This window comes from Piliocolobus tephrosceles, chromosome 20 (assembly GCF_002776525.5).
Source record: "Piliocolobus tephrosceles isolate RC106 chromosome 20, ASM277652v3, whole genome shotgun sequence".
Lineage (NCBI taxonomy): Eukaryota > Metazoa > Chordata > Mammalia > Primates > Cercopithecidae > Piliocolobus > Piliocolobus tephrosceles.
The window spans coordinates 24093109-24115203 of NC_045453.1; the positions used below are offsets into that span (position 1 = coordinate 24093109).

General features: G+C 47.6%; 1 protein-coding gene across 6 annotated transcripts in view; it reads right to left on the reverse strand.

Moving 5' to 3' along the window:
• NFATC2 (nuclear factor of activated T cells 2) overlaps positions 1 to 22095 on the reverse strand; it is a 155544-nt gene that overhangs the window by 30317 nt on the left and 103132 nt on the right. For all 6 annotated transcript variants that reach the window (XM_023184179.1, XM_023184180.1, XM_023184178.1 and 3 more), the window contains exons 7-9: positions 18634 to 18689; positions 18101 to 18227; positions 15092 to 15781 (exon numbers count right to left, since the gene is read on the reverse strand). In XM_023184179.1, coding sequence (XP_023039947.1) covers positions 15092 to 15781; positions 18101 to 18227; positions 18634 to 18689 — 873 coding nt within the window. The remainder of the gene's footprint in view (positions 1 to 15091; positions 15782 to 18100; positions 18228 to 18633; positions 18690 to 22095) is intronic.

A 22095-nucleotide genomic window follows, 5' to 3' on the forward strand; every position in this document is an offset into this window, starting at 1 on the left:
TTCCTGGAGTTTCATCACATGAGGGAGTGAAAAGGCAGAGGGAGCAGCCCAGGATAAATGCCCTATTCTCTACACACGGACTCAGAATCACTTCTCACACACACGTGCCTCTAACCACCCACTGCTTGTGCCTCTGGCTTTGTAACCTCAGACAAATCCCTCCCTTTTCTCAGCGTGCTTTCACGTCTAAGATGCAGAGATGACCCTCCCTGCCTTCCACGGTGCCCAGTAAGGGGGAGGGATCATTAGCATTATTACAATATTTCCTGTACTTGTCAGTCTGGCATACACACTCCCTCCAAAACTTCAGCCTTCCACCTGCCAGTAGCTTCCCCTTCCTCCCAGAATAAAATCCATAGCTCTCAACCCGCGAGGCCTGTCTCCTCCATGCTCCCTTTCCATGACGCCGCAGTATCACTCTCAGCCACACCAGACCTCTCTCTGTCCTCCACACAAACCACGTTTCCTCCCAGCTCTGCCCTGCATGCTTGCTCTTCCCTCTGCCTGGAATTCCCTCCCGTGACTCTCTTCCTCCCAGTCTCAAACCCAAAGTCACTTCCTCCAAGAGGCTGGTCCTGACCACCCCGTCTGAAGTTATGCCCGTCCCCATCATCACTTTGTTGAACGCAGCACTTAGTCTCCACCCCCACATCTGAAATTCTCATCATTTATCTGGTTGACATTTGATAAACAGCCTTCCCCTTGCAGAGCAAGCTCTGCCAGCGGGGAGGCCCCATCCATTTGGTTCACTGCTATGTCCCGGCACCTAGCACCAAGCCTAGCTCACTTGACATGCTCAGTGGATATCTGTTCAAAGAAGGAAAGGACACCAGTTGATAAGAAACAAACCAAAAAAGCAAATGCTCAAGCAACATGCCCCCGAGCAGTCCCCGAGGCAGCCAGGCCACCAGCTGAATGCCAAAGGAGGCGGCATCCACATCACAGCATCAGCCCTTCCTGGTACCTGCAGGGCACTGGGCTGTCCGTAAGTTCCTTTTCACACATGCCTCGCCCAAGGCCACAAGCAAGGAAGAATCAAGGCTCAGAATCAAGCTTCCTTTGACACTAACTACTCAGCAACATCTTCTGACCCTGGGGCCCCCGTCCTGGGTGCTGCACCAGGGAACAGGCGGTGCTGTGGGGAGACACTAGTTCCCAGTGGCTTCCCACACTCAGAGTGCTAGGAATGCTTCAGTCCACCAGTAACAATCGTTTTGTAGAGTGGACACTCCTTCCCCAAAACACACACGGTGTGGCCAACACTCAATATTATAAAGCTGTTACTTCCACCAGGGCTCGACACTAAATCCTTCAGATGGTGGTTCTTAACCAGGGGCAACTCTGCCCCCCAGGGGATACTTGGTAGTATCTGCAGATGTTTCTGATTGTCACATCTGGGGTGCTACTGGCATCTGGTGCATCAAGGCCAGGAACACTGCTACACATCCGGTCACACATAGGATTGCCCCTCACAACAGAGAATCAACCAGGCCGAAATGTCAGTAGTGCTGAAGCTACAAGACTTGCTTCAGGAGAAAAGTTAATAAGAAAATGTTTTGAGATTCCTGGACTGACCATCAGGAGAGGAGCTTCCTGAATTTGGGGAAAATCAGCAATAACTGGACATTTAAGGCCTCACCCTCATTCTGCTTTAGATTTTCTTTTTTTTGTTTGTTTGGGTGTTTTTGTTTTTGTTTTTTTTGAGACAGAATCTCACTCTATCACCCAGGCTGGAGTGCAGTGGTACGATTGCGGCTCACTGCAACCTCCACCTTCCGGGTTCAAGTGATTCTCCTGCTTCAGTCTCCCTAGTAGCTGGGATTACAGGTGCATGCCACCACATCCAGCTAACTTTTGTATTTTAAGTAGAGACGGGGTTTCACCATGTTGGCTAGGCTGGTCTTGAACTACTCACCTCAAGTGATCTGCCTGCCTCAGCCTCCCAAAGCGCTGGGATTTAGGCGTGAGCCACCACACCTGGCCTAGGTTTTCTTTATAGTACGTATTACCACCTGACATTATAATACATATTTATTTCACTGTTTGTTTCACTAAGAAGTACACTCCATGAAGGCAGAGACTCTGTTTCACATGCTGCTGTGTCCTCACTGGCACACAGTAGGGATTCAATAAATATTTGTGGAATAAAGAAACTCCTAAGAATATCAAGTCATACAAAATAGTCAACCTCCTTTTGCAGCTGTTTTCTCATTATGATCATACCTATCCTGCACAAAGACCCAAAATCCATTCTCATATCTTCCACAGTAGCAGGTTTCAGCTGTACACATGGCTGGGGTAATATAAATATTAAAAACTACACTTCCCAGCCTCCTCTGTGGCTCAGTGTGGTTACATAACAAGACTCTGGCCAATAAAGTATTAGCTGAAGGGATAAATGTGATTTCTGGGTTATGCCCTTAAAGGAAAGGGCATGCTCTCCTTCCTCTTTTTTCCCATCCAGGAGCTATCTTGGATGACACAGATGAGGGTACCACCCCGAGAATGGAGAGTGATAAGACAGAAAAAGCCTGGGTTCCTGGTACGGTGGGGCCAGCACACCAGCCATGGACTGTTTATCCCTGTGCTGTTACAAGATGAAGAGATCATCTATCTTGTTAAAGTCACTGTTACTTTGGGTTTAGTTACAGCAGCCTCTACATTCTAATCAATACTCCCTAATAACCCTCCCAATAACCTCCCCTGCCTTGCAAGTTCTAACTGCTTTGGAATCACGCTTAAAGACTCCATAACACTGCAAGGAGTATCTCAGTAAGCCGGCATTCGAGAGCTATTTCATGATTTCCCCTTCACACATGTAGGAGATGCAATCCTCAGTTCATATGTAGGATTATTTCCTCCCTGAGGCTTCAGAATATCTGAGTGCATTGCTAAGCCAGAGAAAGAAAGGACAGGAAGTCATATTATTTCAGTCCTTCAAATGATAAGGACCAAAGGAACTACCAAAAAAAAAAAAAACCCCATTAAAATCTTAAAACACCAATTATGCTTAAATTCATGAGTTCATAATGGTACCCCAAAAAAACAAAACAAAACAAAAAAAAAACTATACACAAACAGCCCTAATGGATCATCACTGTAGGATATTAATGAACCAACCCATTATTTTAAAAACTGGTAAATAAAGGGAAAGAATCAAGCATTCATCCTGCTTTTTCCTATATGAATTCTATCATTGTTGATGAAGGGAAGTTTCTCTTTATAGAAGTTTTCCAGCTAACAGTAGAGGAAGGGATGGCAGAATTAGAATAGAATATCACCATTTTATAATTCATGCACCACTGGATTAATGGAGCAAGGCAATGACTATCAATCACCAAAAGGCAGGCAACCCAACTCCATGTACCTCCTGTCAGAAGGATGTGTCACCACCCGTGCAGCAATCTTGCCAAAAACAATTGAATCTGAATGAATGAAGCCTCTCAGTTTGACTGCTCACTTACAGGACATACAGAGGAGAGAGGAACACACTAAAAACCTCATGATGGAGATATAACTGGCAAAAGCCAGACTGAAAAATTTCACAGGATAAATCACCTCATGTTTTCAACAAATAAACTGCAATATAATACTAATGATGAAACCAAAAAAGGATCTTATTATTTAATCTAGAGGAAGAACCTCTAGATTTAATCTAGGGGAAGAACCTCTCCATTAAAACAGACTTAAAAGCATCCGCTTGCAATGCTTGGTCTGACTCTTGACGTAAGTGAACTATAACAAAAACAAAGAAGAAAACACTTTTATGATATTTATATAAGACAACCGGAAGTTTAAACACTAGGTATTTCATGATATTAAGGAAGTATTATTAATTTCCATGTATGCCACTGGTCTTGTACTTTCAGAGTCCTTTTTTTAGAGATACATGCTATTTATACATGAAATTATAGCATGTCTAGGATTTGCTTCAAAATATTACTGTGTAGCTAGGCACCATGGCATGCACCTACAGTCCTAGCTATGCTGGAGGCTGAGGCAGGAAGACTGTTTGAGCGCAGGAGATCAAGGCTGCAGTGCGCCATGATTGCACCTGTGAATAGCCACTATGTTCCAGCCTGGGCAACATAGCAAGACTGTATCTCTTACACACACACACACACACACACACACACACACACACACACACACACACTAATAACAACAAACCCCCAAAACAAAATTACCAGGTAATGAAGACAACAGAGGATGAAGGTGTAGAAGAAATCAGATTGGCCACACATTGGTAACAGCTGAAGCTTCGTGGTGGGTATGTAGGGGTACCTTGTACTATGCTATAGTTACATACGTTCAAAAATATTTAACAAAAAGTTTTAAAATCTTACTCCATTTAAAAATCTTCCCCAGTCACAAGGAGGGGAAGGAAGGAAGATAGAGGGAGGGAACACTTTTGAGGCACCCCACTGTATGCTGGTCCTGGATTAGGGAGCCTTGGATATGCATGGCACTTCCGTAACAGGGGGCACAATTCAAATGCCTAATGGGTCCGGACAGGAACCCTGAATGAAGTTGGTGAAGTCTAAGAACAACAACAAAACAAGTGGGAATGTAAATAACAACGGACACTCCATCTATCAACGGAAGACAAAACGGAATGGCGGGGGCTGTGGACAGGGCAAGTGGATGTTCCAACTAAAGGAAGTAGCCTCTGCTCAGGGTCAGCCTTGGCTTTGACTCCTGGTAGCCGCTATGCAGGAGATGGGGCCCAGGGTGGCTAGATCCTTGGATTTTCTAAGCAAAGTCAGAAATCTCTATTTTTATGTGCAATCCCCGGTTTTTCAACACTGGCATCTAATCAAAATATTTTTTCAAATACTGTATAGGCCAAACAAAATATCTGCGGGCGAAATGCAGCCCAAGGAGCACCAGTTGGCCGCTCCTTTTCCAAGTGCTGAAGCAGACCACAACTCAATCCATCTGTAAGAAGGCGAAAGGGTGCTTTCATCAATTTTGGGTCAATTCTTTTTTGGGCATTTAATAAAGCTGAGTATTCAAAAGGCACCATCAACTTCCAGAAATCTATAAGAACCGGCTGCAGCACATTTCAAAGACGTCCTCCACGTTGTCAGCTTATGCAACAGAACCTCTACTTTGCCCAGAGTTTTGGAAATTAACAACTAGGGAGTGTCCCTTCAGCTTTCCTGGGATAGTGGAACTAACAGGCTTCAGATGAAACCTGTTTGTTGGTTTGTGGACCGCCTGGGACTTAAGTCCAAACTGCTTGCAACAGGCAATCCTACCATAAAACCAAGTTGGGGTGCTCAAGGCTCATCGTAAAATGACCAGAGAACTCTCCACTTTGGCTGCCTTGCCAGAGATCTGATTTTATATGACTGTTTAAAGGGATGAGACAGATGTCATCCCCAGGATTTGTTGCTGAGGACCAGAACGGACTCCTTCAAATTCAACCCTCAGTTTGTCTTCGACTTCATCTAGAGAAAGATTCTTGACACCCTGGATGGGCAAAGCAGGCCCCAGCCCTGCCTCTATTCACAGGCACAACTTGACCAGATCCCCGGATCCATAAAAAATTAAAGAGGTGTCAAAAATGCAGCAGAGAAGAGCCAAATAAATGGTTTTGTCATTCCCCAGGAAGAAAGCCCCCCCACCCCCCCACTTTTTCTTTCTGAAAGGGTAGAAAGTAAAAGAAAATTGGTGCTAAAATAAAGTTGAACTGCTTCAGAGCAAAAAGAGAGTCCAGAATGATACTTGAAGGCAGCACACACCCAAACACACCCAAATCTCAAGTCTAGGAATGACTGGTAACCATGGCTACTTCAGGGCAGAGGGGCTTTTGTTTGTTCTTTGTGGGTTTTCTCCCGGGAAAACAAAGCTTTGCCCTTGATCCAAAAATGGGTTTATCAAGGGTGGGAAGGGAGGGAACACAGAGAAAAATCTAGTATATAAAATGAGTTGAGTAACTGCCACCCAATTCATAGATGAAAGCAACCAAATTCTTTTTCAAGTTCTACATTTCTAGAGAGAAACAGACTACAGCTAGCGCTGATATTAGAAAGTTATGCAGATTTTTAAATATTATAATATTCTGGCTGGGCACAGTGGCTCACGCTTATAATCCCAGTTTTTTGGAAGGCTGAAGTGGGAGGATCACTTGAGTCCAGGAGTTCGAGACCAGGCTGGGAAACATAGCAAGACCCCGTGTCTCTATACATAATAAAAAGTTTAGCCAGGCATGGTGGCATGTGCCTATAGTCCCAGCTACTGAGGAGGCTGAGGCAGGCAGATTGCTTGAGCCTGGGAGGTTAAGGCTGCAGTGAACTATGAGGGCGCCACTGCACTGCAGCCTGGGTGACAGAGCAAGAGACCCTCTCTCAAAAAAAAAAAGAGAGAAAAGAAAATTGAATTATCTTGGGTTCTGGCTGGAATCAGGGAAAAATCCCTTGCAGTTTCCAGCCCCACATGTAATGCTGTTGAAAACCATCACCCGAGTGGTGGCATCACCCTGAAATGAGCGAGGTAGCTGGTACATCCAGCACGGCACACCCACAGAGCAGGGAAGTGAGTCTTAGCCCTGCTGTCCTGTGTTCTAGTAAGAATGAAAGTACGAAGAAGGGCCTTTAACATTGATTATGATGCTGACCTACCCATAAATCTTGCTTAAACGAGCACCTCACTCTTTCACAAGGATAGCCACCTATTACCACAAGAGAACAGCCTCATTTGGAAATTAAATGTAGCATAAACTCAGAATAATTAAAAGTGCTGGTTCCGGCAGACGACTGGGAGCTCATGAATGACACTGGGTGCTGCCTCTCACTTGGTACTCTTTTATAAGAGCCGTCTGTTTTTGGTGGGACAGATGCTGCACTGGAATGAGGGCTGCATGGACAGCAAGTCTGGCAAGGGACTTTCTTGTGGTTTGGTGGCTTCTGACCTCCAAATGCAAGTGCATCTTCCTTTAGAAACACTTGCTTTGCAAAATTTCAAGAAGATCACTGAGCGTTTCTGGGTTTGGAGTTGTAGCTCTCTTACATAAGCCAGAAATACAGAGTCCACATCATTCGGGATGAAAGCACAGCTAAGTGGCACAGCTTGAAATCTGACATTCTTAGAAAGGGAGGGGAAACTAGAGAGGGAAACGAGAAATGCCCCCAGGGACAGATACCTGCATACCATTTAGACACCCAGGAGAGGGACAGAGAACAGCTACTAGCTCAATTCAATGATCTTCCAACAGCAACTCGTATAGATTCTGTGGGCTCCTCTGTAGGCAAACAGTTTTCTGGACTTCGACATTTTCAAGGCTCGAACTATCCTTTGCTGAATTTACAGAGGTAGCCTGACCACATACTTCAGAATTCAGGCCACGAGTCAGCCTCCTGGCTCTTCCTCAGAGCCCAGTTCTGACCCTGCCCCTGTAGCTCACAACTGACAAGAAAGAGGAGGAGGAGGAAAACGTCACTGCGGTTAGGGGAAGAAGAGTGATCAGCAACTACTAAACGCTCACCGTGCGTGTCAGGTACTGGGCAAACAGCTTTACAGGACACTCCCATTTTCATTCTTACAGTAACCCAGAGGGTCGGGCACCATTATCATAAGTGACTTGGCCAAAGTTACAAAAGAGGGCAATGATGAGGCCAGACTGAGAGCCAGGCAGGACAACCACAGCAACTCTTTGCCAGACAAGTCCTAGAACTGAGGCTGGGCCTTCAGACCAACCATCCCATTTGTGAGAACGGGCCCCCATTGACCGAATGACAGGTACAGGACAATTCGTCAGCACTGTGTATAACAGCAAGTGATATGGAAGTTTCACCCATGGGGGACCTGTGTGTATATTTTACCACCTTTTGAAGTAGAAAAGGGGAAAATAAGAATATGTGTGTATTTGCATATGCTCGGGATTATATTAAAAACAAAAACAAAAACAAAAACCCTAAAGCATGCATCCTCAAGGTGGATGACATTGCTTCCATGGGGGTAAAAACTGGTTCCCTGCGGGAGGGGTGTTGAAAAAAATATTCCATATGACAATGCTCTGTGGCCCTGCAAAGGGCTATGGTACATGAACAGACACACAGTGTGTCTACGGCACTGACATTTCATGGCACGGAGATTAGGAAAAAATGATCTTAAAAGGCTCCTGGCTGGGGGTGGCGGTTGGTAATAATGAAACAAAGGTTGAGAAATAATGTTCTAGGAGGTAGAGAAAACCCAGTATTAGAGAGCAGAGCAGAAAGGGGAGACATGTTCTGCTGGATGTCTTTTTTGTATATTTTTTCTAAACATAGGAACATAGTGCCTATATAAAAAGATACATTTTTAAATGAAGGCAAAAAAATGGATGCTGGCAAAAGTCCTCCCAGCAGGGGCCTGGCCTTTTATTGGTGTCGGCTCCAGGTGGCCGTGTGAGTTAAACTTGGTGCTGATGGTTTCTGGTGGTTACTGCTGTACCAGCAAGGCCCACATTGAGATACTCAGACCGGGCTCTCCAGGTACCCACAGCCTCTGGGCCACTAGGCTGGGCACCTGCCTGGCTCAATTCTCATCAGCACGGAGGCTCCTGCGTCTCACCCTCTGTCGGCACCAGGAGGCCCAGCCCTGCCGGGGTCATCGTGGCTGCCGGGCTCACGGCAGGGCTCTGCGGCGACTAGGCTCCACATGGGCTTTGCACGCCTCCCCACACAGGAGCCGCTTTGTCCCAGGCTTGCCGTGGGCACTGAGGGGCCCCAGTGAAAGATCCCTGAACTGCTGAACAAAGCAGGCCAGTTACAAAACACTTTTCCATTGCTGGGTTCCTTTCCCTGCTTCCTGAGCTTTGGAGGGTGGGTCTCTCTGTTCATTCCTCCCCCGCCTGTTTCTCACGCATTGGTGCACCCAGCTTCTGGGCAGAGCCTTTTCAAAGCACACCCATGGCCCCTCTGCCAGAGGCACAGCTCGCAAAACCTGGGCCACTGGTCCACACTCCTCCAGGGAACCATGGCAGGGGATACACTCATTGGAGTTCTCAGCAGCCCCCGACGAGGGCATCATCTCCCTCATGCAGATACACATCCTGAGGTCCCCTGGAGGAAGCAGGGGAAGGGAGCCTGCTTGGGCGGTGCCCTGGGGCTATGTCCACTCATCTACCCCATGGAAGAAGCAGGGCATGAGGGTGAGGAAGCCCATCTCCAAAGATCAGAATAGCCCATTTTTTTCTCCTATACAAATATATTTTTAAAATTTGAACCATGTCCTACAAGAAATCAAGGCAATTAAATTCATAAACAAGGCTGGGCATGGTGGTTCACGCCTGTAATCCCAGCACTTTGGGAGGCCAAGGCGGGTGGATCACCTGAGGTCAGGAGTTCGAGACCAGCCTGGCCAATATGGCGAAACCCCCTCTCTACTAAAAATATAAAAATTAGCTGGGCATAGTGGCGGGCGCCTGTAGTCCCAGGTACTCGGGAGGCTGAGGCAGAAGAACCGCTTGAACCCAGGAGGTGGAGTGTGCCGAGATCATGCCACTGCACTCCAGCCTGGCCAACAGAGCGAGACTCTGTCTCAAAAAAAAAAAAAAAAAAAAAAAATCCTAAATAAAACAGCAGGTCACATTTATGGAAGATCCCTTTTATGACATGCACTAACTCATCATCCTCAGCACAGCCTTCGAAGGAAGGAACTGTGATCGTCTCATTCTATAGCTGGGGACACAAAGGCACAAGGCAGCAAGTAACTTGCCCAAGGTCAGAGTCAGTGATGGAGCTGACACCCAAGACACAAAAGAGTCATGAAATCTGACTTTTGTTTGTACAAAGAGGCAGCATGAATCTCTGGAGTTAGAAGGCAGGATGGTGGTCACTTTTGTAGAAGGGAAAGGGGTATCTGGGGGCTTCTGGGGTACAGACAAGACTGTCATAATCCAGGTGGCAATTCCGCGATTGGCCTACTTGTGAAATATACAGAATGCACTACTGATTTCTGAATGTGCACATAACTAAGTACTTTACATGCAGAACAGGGCAGAAGTAGATTTAAGAATGAACACACTGATTTGTACCCTTCCTGCACACATCAATGTATTCTTACACACACGCACGAGCTGCTGTCCTCACAAGCCACTGCAGGGGCTGCAGCCATCACTGAGACCACATCCTTTCTTTTCTGGACAGTTCCAGAACGGGGTAAAACATCTCCTTTGAGTCCCAGGCCACACCCCTGCCCCCATGTTCTCTCATCTGTGGCTGAGTCTCTGGGCGGCTGTAGTAAGTGCTCTACTTCAAAACCTGTGGTGGGTTTGGTGGTGAGATGGCCCGATGACCTCTGCACCCCCAGTTCAGCGGTGGAGTCGGCGCGGCTCCTAGAATGCACCACAAGGGCACTGGTAAAAGTCACCTCTGAGTCCACTTTCCCCAGCGCCTCTCCCACTCGCTTGTGGCCTGAGCGTTAAAAAGTGCAGCCGCCCCTCATTTTATGCAAGGGCAGCGCTGAGAACTACCTGTGCACTGATCACATTTTGACAACTCCAGTTGCATTTTAAGTAACCGCACTCATGGCAGGGCATGCGGGGCACAACCCCTGTGAAATGCACCGCCTTCCATCACGCTCCTGTCACGGGATTCATTTTCAAATTCACTCATCTCCCTTTTTTCAACCCTTGCCTCCCTATAGTCCATTTTGCAAAGACAGCCAGAGTGATCTTTTCAAACAGTAAATCAAACCACGCTGCACTGCGGCTGAAAGCCTGCAGGAGCAAGCCCACGTCTCGGAGTTCATGGCCTCCGCCACCTGCGTTCCCTCTCCCTGAAACACTCTTCCCTCAGACCTCCCCAGGTCTGCGTCCGTCCCCAAAGGCCGCCTCTTCAGAGCTGACTTTCTGTCCACTCATCTGCAGGGGCCAACCTCGCCCCCAAACCAGGCAACCACCCTCTCGCTCCTAACCCCGTGGAATTTCCCCTGTGGCTTTCATCGCTGTCTGAATTTCGCTTGCTTACTTACTGCCCTCCACGCTAATGTCTATCTCCCTTACCAAAAAATCACCGCGACAGCAAAGATTTCATTTCATGTGTGCACTAGTGGATCCCCAAGTCCCAGAACAGTGTCCACCACAGAATAGACAGCCAGAAAATACTTGTGGGTGAGAGGGAAGGAGGGTCAAGGACAGAGAAGTCAAGGGTCAAGGACAGAGAGGGAGGGAGACAGGGAAGAAGGGAGGGTTAAGGACAGGGAGGGTTGGGAAGGAGAGACGAGTAGGGGAGAAAGGTAGGGAAGAATTAGGTCCCAGGAGCAGCTATTGTTGGGAGCTGCTGGTGTTCCCCAGGTACAACTTGGGGCCTTAGAACAAGGGACTAGTCATGGAAGGGGGATGACAGCAGAGAGAACGCAAGTGACAGTGTACAAACCATATGTTTTTGAAGAACTGTAAGAAAGCGCCTGAATTGGGGTGGGTGGAGAAGCACGGGGCTCGCGGGAGTGGATGCCTTGGGCCCTGGAATATTACTTATTTTGCTTTTCCAAAGTGACTTCTTGAAAACGTCTCAAGTACTTGGATTGGGGAAAGCAGAAGGAGTGCCTTGGCGTTCCAAGAACTAACCGGGCCAAGCCATCCGGCGTCTGTGTGCAGGAATGCAGGCGGGAAGGGCTGAGATAAAGCACAGATGCCCCACGAGGCAGTGGGCTGGGATGCCCAGACGCGACGCTGGGATCACTGGTCAAGGTGCAGGAAACGGTAACTCAGAGCCGGGGGCTTCCCTGGACCCTAGGGCAGGGGCGGGATCAGCTTCAAAGATGGTTTGTTTGCACTTGTATGGGGGAGGGAGGACCTGTGTGTCCACTGGTGACTGCTTCCTTTTCCAGCCACAGAACTCACAAAGTTCCCAAAGAAAGCCTACTTTGGCAAAATCCCAAGGGAAATAAATGACAAATCAGAAATGCCCACGCATGGGCAGCACAGCAAGGTGGGGTTTAGCACGGGCTCCGTGCAGCCAAATATGTGCCGTATGCGACAGACTCCCTTGGAATCATAAATGAAAGGGACAGAAAAGGATCTAAAGATCGAGGAAGTTGCCCCACCAGACACCCGAGGAATGACCCAGGGGATTTTCCAGTTTACTTGTCAGAAATAACACAACACAGCAAACCAAGACGTCCAAATCTCATATCCACAGAGCCGATGGCGGCACATCTGGAATGTTCCACAGATGCACAGGCTAGACAGACTCTCGAGGAGATCTGAAATTCCAGCAGTTGAGAGACAAAACTGCACCCATGTCTTCTCGGTGGCTACGGTGGAGATGCAGTCTGGGGCTTGCCACTGGGCACGAGCCACCAGAGGACCTGCCCATTGGAGGGTCCTGGGTTGGGCAGAGCCTTGGAGACAAAGCCGGTGGCGCGCTGAACGTAACTAGTGGCACTTGCTGCCTTTTGGAGGCCACATGTGTGGAAACCAGTCCACTGCCCTATCATGCTCTGGCCTCAGGAATGTGCAGCCCCCAAATTGAGAAGCTGGACTATGGCACAGGGGACAGGGCAGTGCTGCGCTTCAGAGCTCTTGAGTTTCCTTTATGTTATTTCTGCCAAGTATTAGGAAAGGAGCTTCCAGGTCAGCTGTGTAGCACAACTCCCAGGCCTCCATTCTCACAGAGCACAGTACAATCCGGTGTGGACAGCACCACCTGGAGTGTGCAATGCGCTCTCCTTTGTGCTACACCCCCTAGTTTTAGAGATTTATAACGTCCGCTAGCATGGTAAAGACTCTCAGAAGTCCTGTAACAAATAATTAAACCAAAATCAAAACAAAAAGAAAACTTGGTTTAACCTAGTTTTTTCATCTTTTTTTTAAAGCCATGGAACCCTCCTTCAGAAAATCGCTCCTAACATCCCATGGGCTGGGGTCATACAGCATATACCTAAATTTCACCTCATTCAGTTCTCTGAGACATCCTTAGAGCCGACTCAGGTTTGGACCTGGCGAGACTCCCCCTCACCACGACTTTGAACCTGCCTGTGTTCAGAAACAGCCTCAGGAGGCGCAAAAGGGTCTCCGTGCTTAGCTGCTTTCTCTGTAACACAATCTTCTGTGGAAACGGCAAGGACATCTATGGAACTGGGGCTGCCATAGCCAGTCATGACCACCTCGGGCCACCTGGACACAGCACCCCAATACCCAAGGCACTCACCATTTGCCTTTAACAAGAGATGGACGGGGTAGGACAGGCCAGTGTGTTTCTCGCTCTGGAGACCAGACCAGCCCTAGGTGCAGAGTCAGCTGGGGAAAATTATCCGGCCCTGCACAGACACTCATTTATTTATAAAGCACCTCTTCTCCAATACAATTGATCCCCCAAGGCCTCACATGGAGAGGGGTCTGGTTACCACCATGCTTCATTGATCCATCACGTTCTGCCTTAGTTAATTCTCTACATGATTGCCCCCTTGAAAATAAGCACCAAAACTTTATCTTCACCACTGTGAATGTACATTGGTCAAGGATGGATTGTATGCAGGTGTCCCTTTCAAAACACAGCACCATGATCCTAACTCAACCTGTGCTTGATTATTCAGGATCAGACGGATCAATTATTAACAGAGCAATACCTAGAGGTCAGCCTTGTAAGGCATGGGGGGCAGGATGACCCCACAAGAAGTGGCCCCAGAGGTCTTTGCTTGGTGAGTTCAGGGGACGTCTTTGATCGATTGTCTCCCTAGAGATTGAGTATGCAGAATACTAGAAGTCACAGAGCCCCCAGATAACCTGGCTTGTCAAGACGTTTTGTAGAGTAAAGGTCAACAGCCTCTGACTATGCAGCAGAGGATATTTCTGGCACCACAGTGTCTGAAATTTAGTACCCAGTCTTGATGGTAATTATTGTGGCTGTTTTGAGGCTTTTACTTTACTTCATACCCCTTGGCTGGGCTCCTGAGAGTTAATTTTCTGAAATAATTGAGGTTTCAGGGTATATCAGATGCTACTGCCTATAAAATACAAGACTGGAACTGAGAATGACAGCCAGTAATTTAGGTTTTTCCTTCTTCTATTAAGAAAAAACTCCAGTCGCTTAACTGTACATTTTAAAATAAGGTAGAGTGTCATGGGATTTGCAACTCAATGGATAAATGCTTGAGGGGACGGATAGCCCATTCTCTGTATGTGCTTATTTCACTTTGCACGCCTGTCTCCAAACATCTCACGTACCCCATAAATATATATACCTGCTATAGATCCACAAAAAAATTTTTAAAAGAAAAGTAAAGATAAAGAAAGTCCAACAGCCTGTTTTTCTGTCTGGATCCCCCAAGGCAAGGCTGCTCTGCTCACCCCACCCTCTCTGACTTCCCAATGCACCTTGTGGCTCCCAGGTGAGTCTCAGCAATGTGGTTCATCCTTCCTCCCTGAGATCCTGGACCAACACCTCATCACAGCTGCTCCACAAGACTACCCTCTCGCCAGACCCCTTGCCCACAAACGGGCACCTACAGACTCACATAAAGCCTCCTCTGCATCTTTTCCTTGGCCCAAACCACCCATCAGCTGGGCTCACCACAGCGGAAGCCCACTGCTTCCTTCCCATCAATGCGCATCTCTGTTCCACCAGCACAGGGTAGAGAAGTGCCCGCAGTCTGCCTGCAAGCTGTTCTGATAAAGCCACTTTTCAATGAGCTTTCTTCTTCCTTTTCCTCCCTCTCCCTCCCTCAAATATACAAAAGAGGGCTATAAAGTGGGATTTTTTTTCTGTACAGGAATGAAAGGAGGTTAGCTTTCCTTCCTTCCTATTTTCTTGGCCTCAGTCTAAATTTGGCAATTGGAAAGAGTGTGGAAGCAGTTAAATGGACCCAGTTCATGACCCAGGGGATGCCGGGTTGCCCTCATTTGCTTTTTCCATGGGGGTGATTCTGGAGGGGGGCATCTAAAATTGTTACTACTTCCCCTCTGCAACTATTGCTGGGAGGTAATTCTTGCACAGAGCTGGGGGTGGCTTTCAGAGTCATATTATTCAAACTCCTTAAATTAAAATGGGGACACTGAGGCCCAAAGAGGTTAAGGAATCTGTAGGCCATGCAGTGAACTTCCTGGGCAGAGATGCTTCAGGGCACCATCCTTACAGGCAGTGACAAAACTCAAGCGTCTTACCATCATCCAAGTAGGTCTGGTCCAAGTTCTGCTCCTGTTTAATGGTCACCCCCGCAGGTAATACTTCCTTTTGGTCACTGACCGGGGGTCCGTTTTTGGCGGCTCTTTGGCTCGTGGCATTCTGCTGCTGAATGACTGTGGGGTAAGAACCCGGGCTCAGCCTCTGACCTTGACTGACCGGGGGCGGGCCAGGCCTGGTGGTGCCTGGTGCGAAATTCTCGCAGTACATGATGTGCTGGAACTCCTGGTGGCTTCCGCAGCGCAGCTGCTGATTGGTGGGTGAGTAGTGGATCACAGGCGAGGCCTGCTGATTGGTCGGAGAGGGGTGGAGCAGGGCGGAGCTCTGCCCCTGGGAGCCGGCGTGCACCAGCACAGAGCGGTGAGCGTCCGCAAGGGACAGTGGGGCGGCCATGAGGGCCGGCTGCTGGTAGCCCAGCAGGCTGGGGCTCAGGCTCTTGCTCCGCTGGTAGAGTACGGCCGCTGGGTTCTGTTGCTGGTAGCGGGCGTCAGGGGATGAGAGCCCCGTGCGGAACTGCTGGCAGGGAGCCATGGTGGCCACGAGGCAGGAGGGGGACTCGGCCACCATCGGGTGCTGGGGGTAGTAAGGCTGGCTCCCCAGGCCTCCGTGGGTGGGGCTGCAGATCAGAGTGGGGTCATATTCATCCGTGGGCTCCGTCTTGATGGCTGGGACTGGGAGGAGAAAAGAGCACATAGGAGCACCCATGGCAGTGAGCCACGGATGTGCACGGAGGATTCGTGGACGGTGCTTGGGAACATGGCTTTGGGAGTCCATACGGGTGGGACAGACAGTTGGTCCCCGTCCCTTATCAGCCTTGGACAAAAGGTCCCCCGTGCAATTGGCTTAGGTAGGAAACTTTACCCTGGCAGTGAACATCCTGAATTATAGATTTCTCCAATATTGGAAAAGTGGCTGGTAGGTCTGACTCAGCCCTGGGATTTTACAGCCTCTTTCTCCAGGTGACAGCTCGGAGGAGAATGTGTGATTTCAGATGATGCCTCCCCCTCTTTCTACCCCAGCAGCTCCTGTCTCTGCTTGCTTTCCTTGCTACTGCTTATCCCCGTCTGACATGTCATAGATGCTTTACATGCTGATTTATTACCTGAATACGCCCCTCCTCCAAATGTCAGCTCCTCAAAGAAAGGACTTTGGTCTGGTTTTTGATCCTCATGGCCCAAAACAGCACCTGGTACTTAATAGGCACTCAGATATTTTCCAGACAAAGGAATGAGCAAATAGTGACTGTTCCCTTCCTCCGTTCTGTAGTGCTTTGGGGGAATGAGCACTACTGGCTCAGGCCTCAGTTTCCCCATCTGCTACCTGGCAGGAACAATCATGCCTACCCCCACAGGATCATTGGGAGGATTAAATAAGATGTGTGTGCAAAGCACTGAGCCCAGTGGCTGGCATACAGTAAGTGCTCAATGCTTGCTGTCGCTGCTATTCTCTTACTAGGATCATCCATCATGACTACCACTTGTGTTGTCGCTGTGGCCATTCCTTTCTCCCTGCCCAGCACCCATCACTGAAATCACTCTTTCCCCAGCATCCATACTAAAGCATTACCAATACCAGGAGTTGAGGAATCAGTTTTCTTTTTACTGGAGTGAATGAATCAGTAACAGGACTGTGACCAAGTCTGCGTGTGCGTGCGTGTGTGTGTGGCAGGGGACCTCCAAGTATTGGGGATTGGAGGAGATAAGGAGACTAGGCAAGGCTGTCTCTAACCACAGAAATTGTCCCTTGAGGTGCCATTCAAAGGCCGTCACCTCACTCCCTGACCCAGCTGGGAGACTGAGAGCTCACTCCAGCCATGCTCAGCCAGACAAGAGCCAAGGCCGGGCCACAAATGAGAGGAGAAAGCACAGGAAACATGAGCCTGTCTGCTCAAAGGGATTCCTGAGCTGCAGTCTAGAGCCCTCCCAGCGATCTCCCACAGTTTTGGGTCCTGGTGACCTGAACCCTGCCCCTGATAGAGTGTCATGTCAGTCCCAGGACAGCAGTGTCCTCACAGGGGTCAACACAAAACTGTGGGCACAAGTCAAGCTCACCAAGGCAAGGCTGCCAGGACACCCCTCAGTTTAATGCTTCCAGCAGGCCAGAGGCTCCCTGAGAAACTGCCATAGGATGGAAATTATACCCTGGGTGATTATCTCCAATTATAGGTTTCCAATCTTGGAAGGTAGCTAGCAGGCCTTTCTCAGCCTGGGAAGCCTACAGCCTATTTCCCAAGGGAGAGCTCAGAGAAGCATTTTTAAAATGTAAAATTATGCTTCCCCTGGCTGTTCCTGTCCACGTTTTCTGCCGCCACAATCATAATCCAGCATACCAATAATATCAACATCATCTATGACCTAAACCCCTCTGTTACAATGGCAGTTCCACACGGACAGCGATTCTTACCCTGTCGTGTTCACAGCTGTGTCCACAAGCCAAGAACAGTGCCTGGCACTCAAATATTTTCTGGACAAATGAATGAATGAAAAAATGGTACTCATCACCTTTCTCGGGGTTGTACTTTGTGGGAATAAGACCTCCTGACCCTGTTATCCACCAGTTACTCCATTAGGCCTTGGGGTGATGACCCACATGGCAGGGGTCACAAAAAGATTCTGCAGGTTTTAGGGCATAGCCCCTCTATCACAATCAAATCTAAGCCAGGGACAGGAGTCATCCACTTAGCACCCTTCTGTTAAACATGCATACACACACCCTTCTTCTATTCCCCCTTCCCCCAAAGAAAAGTACTAAGGCAAGAAGAGCTAGTATCACTGACATCAGCTTACTCTGCACTGTGCTAAGGATTTATGTGCATTTAATTTCCAGAACCCTTATGAGGAAGATGCTGTCTCACAGATGATGCAACTGAGGCTCAGAGAGGTTGAGTCATCTGGCCAAAGTTACCTGACTAGAAGCAGACTTCAGGAGTCCTGAGCCCCAGGCCTTTACTGCCTCTCAATACCAAAGGGGTCGTCAAAGACACTCCTTACCTGGGTGGTAGGTAAAGTGCTGAGGCTGACTTCGTTTTCTCTTCCCATTGATGACGTAGAAGTTCACTTTTACAGGTGTGCGGATGTGCTTGTTCCGATATTCAGGGATCTCAACAAAAAGCATGTTCTGGAAGGAAGGAGTTGTCATGAACTTAACTGCAATCATGTCTCAGTTCCTACCCAGACCCTGAGTGCATCCAGGCAGCCCACTGTCTAATGGGTGTTTTGATGTGCCTTTCACAGGTTTCCAGTGGAAATTCAATTTCTGGGGAATTTAACTTCTCAGCAGCAGCAGCAAAGAAAAATACTTCATCAAAGTATAATAAGCTGTCACAATTACAAATCAGAGAGCGTGGTGCTCAATAAATGTTGAATTCACTCATTAGTATGCACATATTGAGTACCTGTTAGGTCCAAAGCTCTGGGGGACACTGATGAAGGAAGAAGGGAAAGAAGGAAAGAGCATGAAGGAGGGAAACGTGAGGGGGACTGAGACACTCAGCTGCCTGACAGTCAGTGCGTCACGTGCTTACGGGCTGGCTCTTGTCCTTATCCACCGTGGCTTCCATCTCCCAGATTTGCTGTCCATCTAGAAAAATTCAAAAATGACAGACTTTGAAGGAACTATTAGAAACCAAAGATTTAAGACAAAAACTCACCAACTTCTGTTTATCTTAGCTTACGTATTATGTCATTTCAGTGAGGTGTGTATGCATCAATATGTGCACGTGTGTGTATATATGTATTTATACATATGAATATTTCCTTTTTCCAAAAGGAAGACATGGTGCCAATAGAAAACAAGTCAACATCGTCCTAAGTAAATTAAGACAGGAACAGAAAACTCAACACCACATGTTCTCATTTATAAGTGAGAGCTAAGCATGGGGTATACACAGACATGAAGATGGGAACAGCAGATATTGAGACTAATGGAGATGGGAGGCAGGGACCAGGGCAGGGACCAGCGATCTACCAGTTGGGTACTGTGTTCACTGCCTGAGTGACAGCTCATTCATACCCAAACCTCAGTGTTATGTAATATACCCATGTAACAAACCACATGTACTTCCCAAATCTAAAATAAAAGTTGAAGTTATATTTTTAAAAATTAAAACATAAAATAATGTTGACAGCCAAAAAGAAACAGGGCAACAACAGAAAACAAGAAAAAAATGGAAACTGTCCAGAATCCTACCATCATTTTTTTCTCTATATCTGAATGTCTATATTTCTTTCTTTAAAACAAAAACAAAAACAAAAACAAAAAAACATTATTAAGGGCTGGGCATGGTGGCTTATGCCTGTAATCCAAGCACTTTGGGAGGTCAAGGCAGATGGATCACTTGAGACTAGGAGTTTGAGACCAGCCTGGCCAGCATGGTGAAACCCCATCTCTACTAAAAATAAAAATACAAAAATTAGCCAGGTGTGGTGGCATATGCCTGTAATCCCAGCTACTTGGGAGGCTGAGGCAGGAGAACTGCCTGAACCCAGGAGGTGGACATTGCAGCAAACCAAGATCGCACCACTGCACTCCAGCTTGGGCAACAGAGTGAGACCTCATCTCAAAACAAGTAAATAACTAAATAATTTTTAAAAGCATTGTTATATGTTATACTTTATCATATGCCAAAGCTGTTAAAAAAGCACCATGACAGGTCCCTGACTGTCCCAGACATGCCTTCTTGGTGGTCTGAGACCACAGGCTTAAAGATGCGGCCCCAAGGCATGAGGGAAGCCAGTGACTTCAGTGGTGTCCTGGCTCACGAGTCACTGAAGAGCAGAAAGACACGGGCTCACCCTCCACCTTTCTTCAGCAGACAGCCTGGATCTCATGTCAGTCCTAACAACTGATGAAGAGGTTTTGCTCAGTAAACTCTCCTGTCCAGAAACAGAACACTACTTCCCCAGTTTGGGTCCAAGAAGTTGGGCCAAAAAAAAAAAAAAAAAAAAAAACCTCTGCATTTGCAAATAATTGATTTCTCTTGCTGACCACCTATACTGGTCATCGGGTAGTTTTTAACTGAAACAAATCATTTCAACAAGTATTTCCAGGATGTTTTGTGGAACACTGGTTCTGAAGGATATTAAATAGTTTTATGAGAAGGGGCAAAAATTCTTTTTTTTTTTTTTTTTTTGAGACGGAGTCTTGCTCTGTCGCCCAGGCTGGAGTGCAGTGGCCGGATTTCAGCTCACTGCAAGCTCCGCCTCCTGGGTTCACACCATTCTCCTGCCTCAGCCTCCCGAGTAGCTGAGACTATAGGCGCCTGCCACCTCGCCCAGCTAGGGTTTTTTTGTATTTTTTTAGTAGAGACGGGGTTTCACCGTGTTAGCCAGGATGGTCTCCATCTCCTGACCTCGTGATCCGCCCGTCTCGGCCTCCCAAAGTGCTGGGATTACAGGCTTGAGTCACCGCGCCTGGCCGAGAAGGGGGAAAAATTCTACATGCTAATAAGCATTTGGAAACTGCTGAGTCAAAGTCGAATGGCTTTCTTCACTGCAGGACTTCTCAGAGGCTTTAACATGTTGCTGTGCAGAGTTGAACCCCTCCCTACTTTTAAGCACAGCTATTCGCATCTTCTGTGATTGCTGAGGTTTGAACCCATATAGTCTTGGCTCTTAAGATTCACCCAATGAAATCTGGGTTTCAAGCATTACTTAAACATACTCCCACCCACCTCCCCCATGAAAAATTAACATAAAGTCTTGTGATTGCTCTCTAGATGATCTTAACAAGGAACAAGCAATGAACACACTAGAGCCCTTTGTAACAATTAAGTCTGTAAGTCCTGACCTTACAGCGCAATTCCTGAAATGACTCAGCAAAACATGGGCTATGTTAAAAGGGAAGAGAACAGGTGGTTCATGTACTGACTCTCACTCTAGTGTTCCTTGGTCCCTGCCGAAGGGACCAAGTCATATTCATCACCATCTCCCCAACACTCGCAAATGCCTAATCAACATCTCATGAGTGAACACACAGAAGTGTCAGTGGCTCCAACGGCTGCTGGTGAGGCCAAGAAAAAGCCAGAGGCTAACATCAGACATGCCCCCTGTTTTCTCAGACAACTGAGCAGGCATGTCTGACGCTCAAAAGGAAGCAAGGGAAGACCGTTGGATGGACATCGAGGAATTGGAAGCAAAGTCATCAAGACCTGAGTCCTTTCAGTGTGCAAAGTCCTGTACAGAACTAGTCAGGACAATCCTCATTTCTTTGTCAAAGACAGGTCGAAGACCACCCAACAGAGACACGTCCCCTTTTCAGGTAGAGGTCACCACCAGGAGCGTGACTGTACAGGCCAGGCTAGGGTTTTCATCAAAAAGTATGTTCTCATCCACAACTGCAAAGTGAGCTTGAAGCCTGAAGATTGAGTAAGAAATGAACAGAGGAAATGGTACCACGTTGATGTTTGGTTTGTCACCCACTCCCAGAGCCTCTCCTTCCCTGAACTGAATTATTGAATTTTGCCACCAACAGCATCATTTCTTTTTCCACTTACATGAGCTTGCTTTGAAAAAAAAAAAAAAAAGGATCATTTTCAGAAGTTCCTAATGGGGAGGAAAAGGAGAAAACAGTACCTGGAAATGTGGTCAGTAAGTATCAAGTAGGGCCCATGAAGCTTCCATTCCCAGCTCTCTTCCTAGGCTCACACCAATAAGCGGCAGATGAAACAGAGAATACAAAATGGCGGTGCAACGAAAAGGGCGTCACCAAGAGGAGAGTTCTCGTGGACTGTCCTCTCTGGGTCAAGGGACGCAACACGAAGACGACCTTTTCCCACCTCTGGTGGGTGTACATGGCAGACAAAACTGTACCCACTGACAGCCACAGAATTCCAGCACACAGGTTCCTGAGAGTACCCTTAGAAACTAGCCAGCCCCGCACAGGCAGACGAGGAAACTGAGGCTCAGAGAAGCAAGGGGACTGTGCAAAGACCCACGGTAGTTATTCAATCACAGCCTTTAAGCAACAACTGACATAATCTAATAAC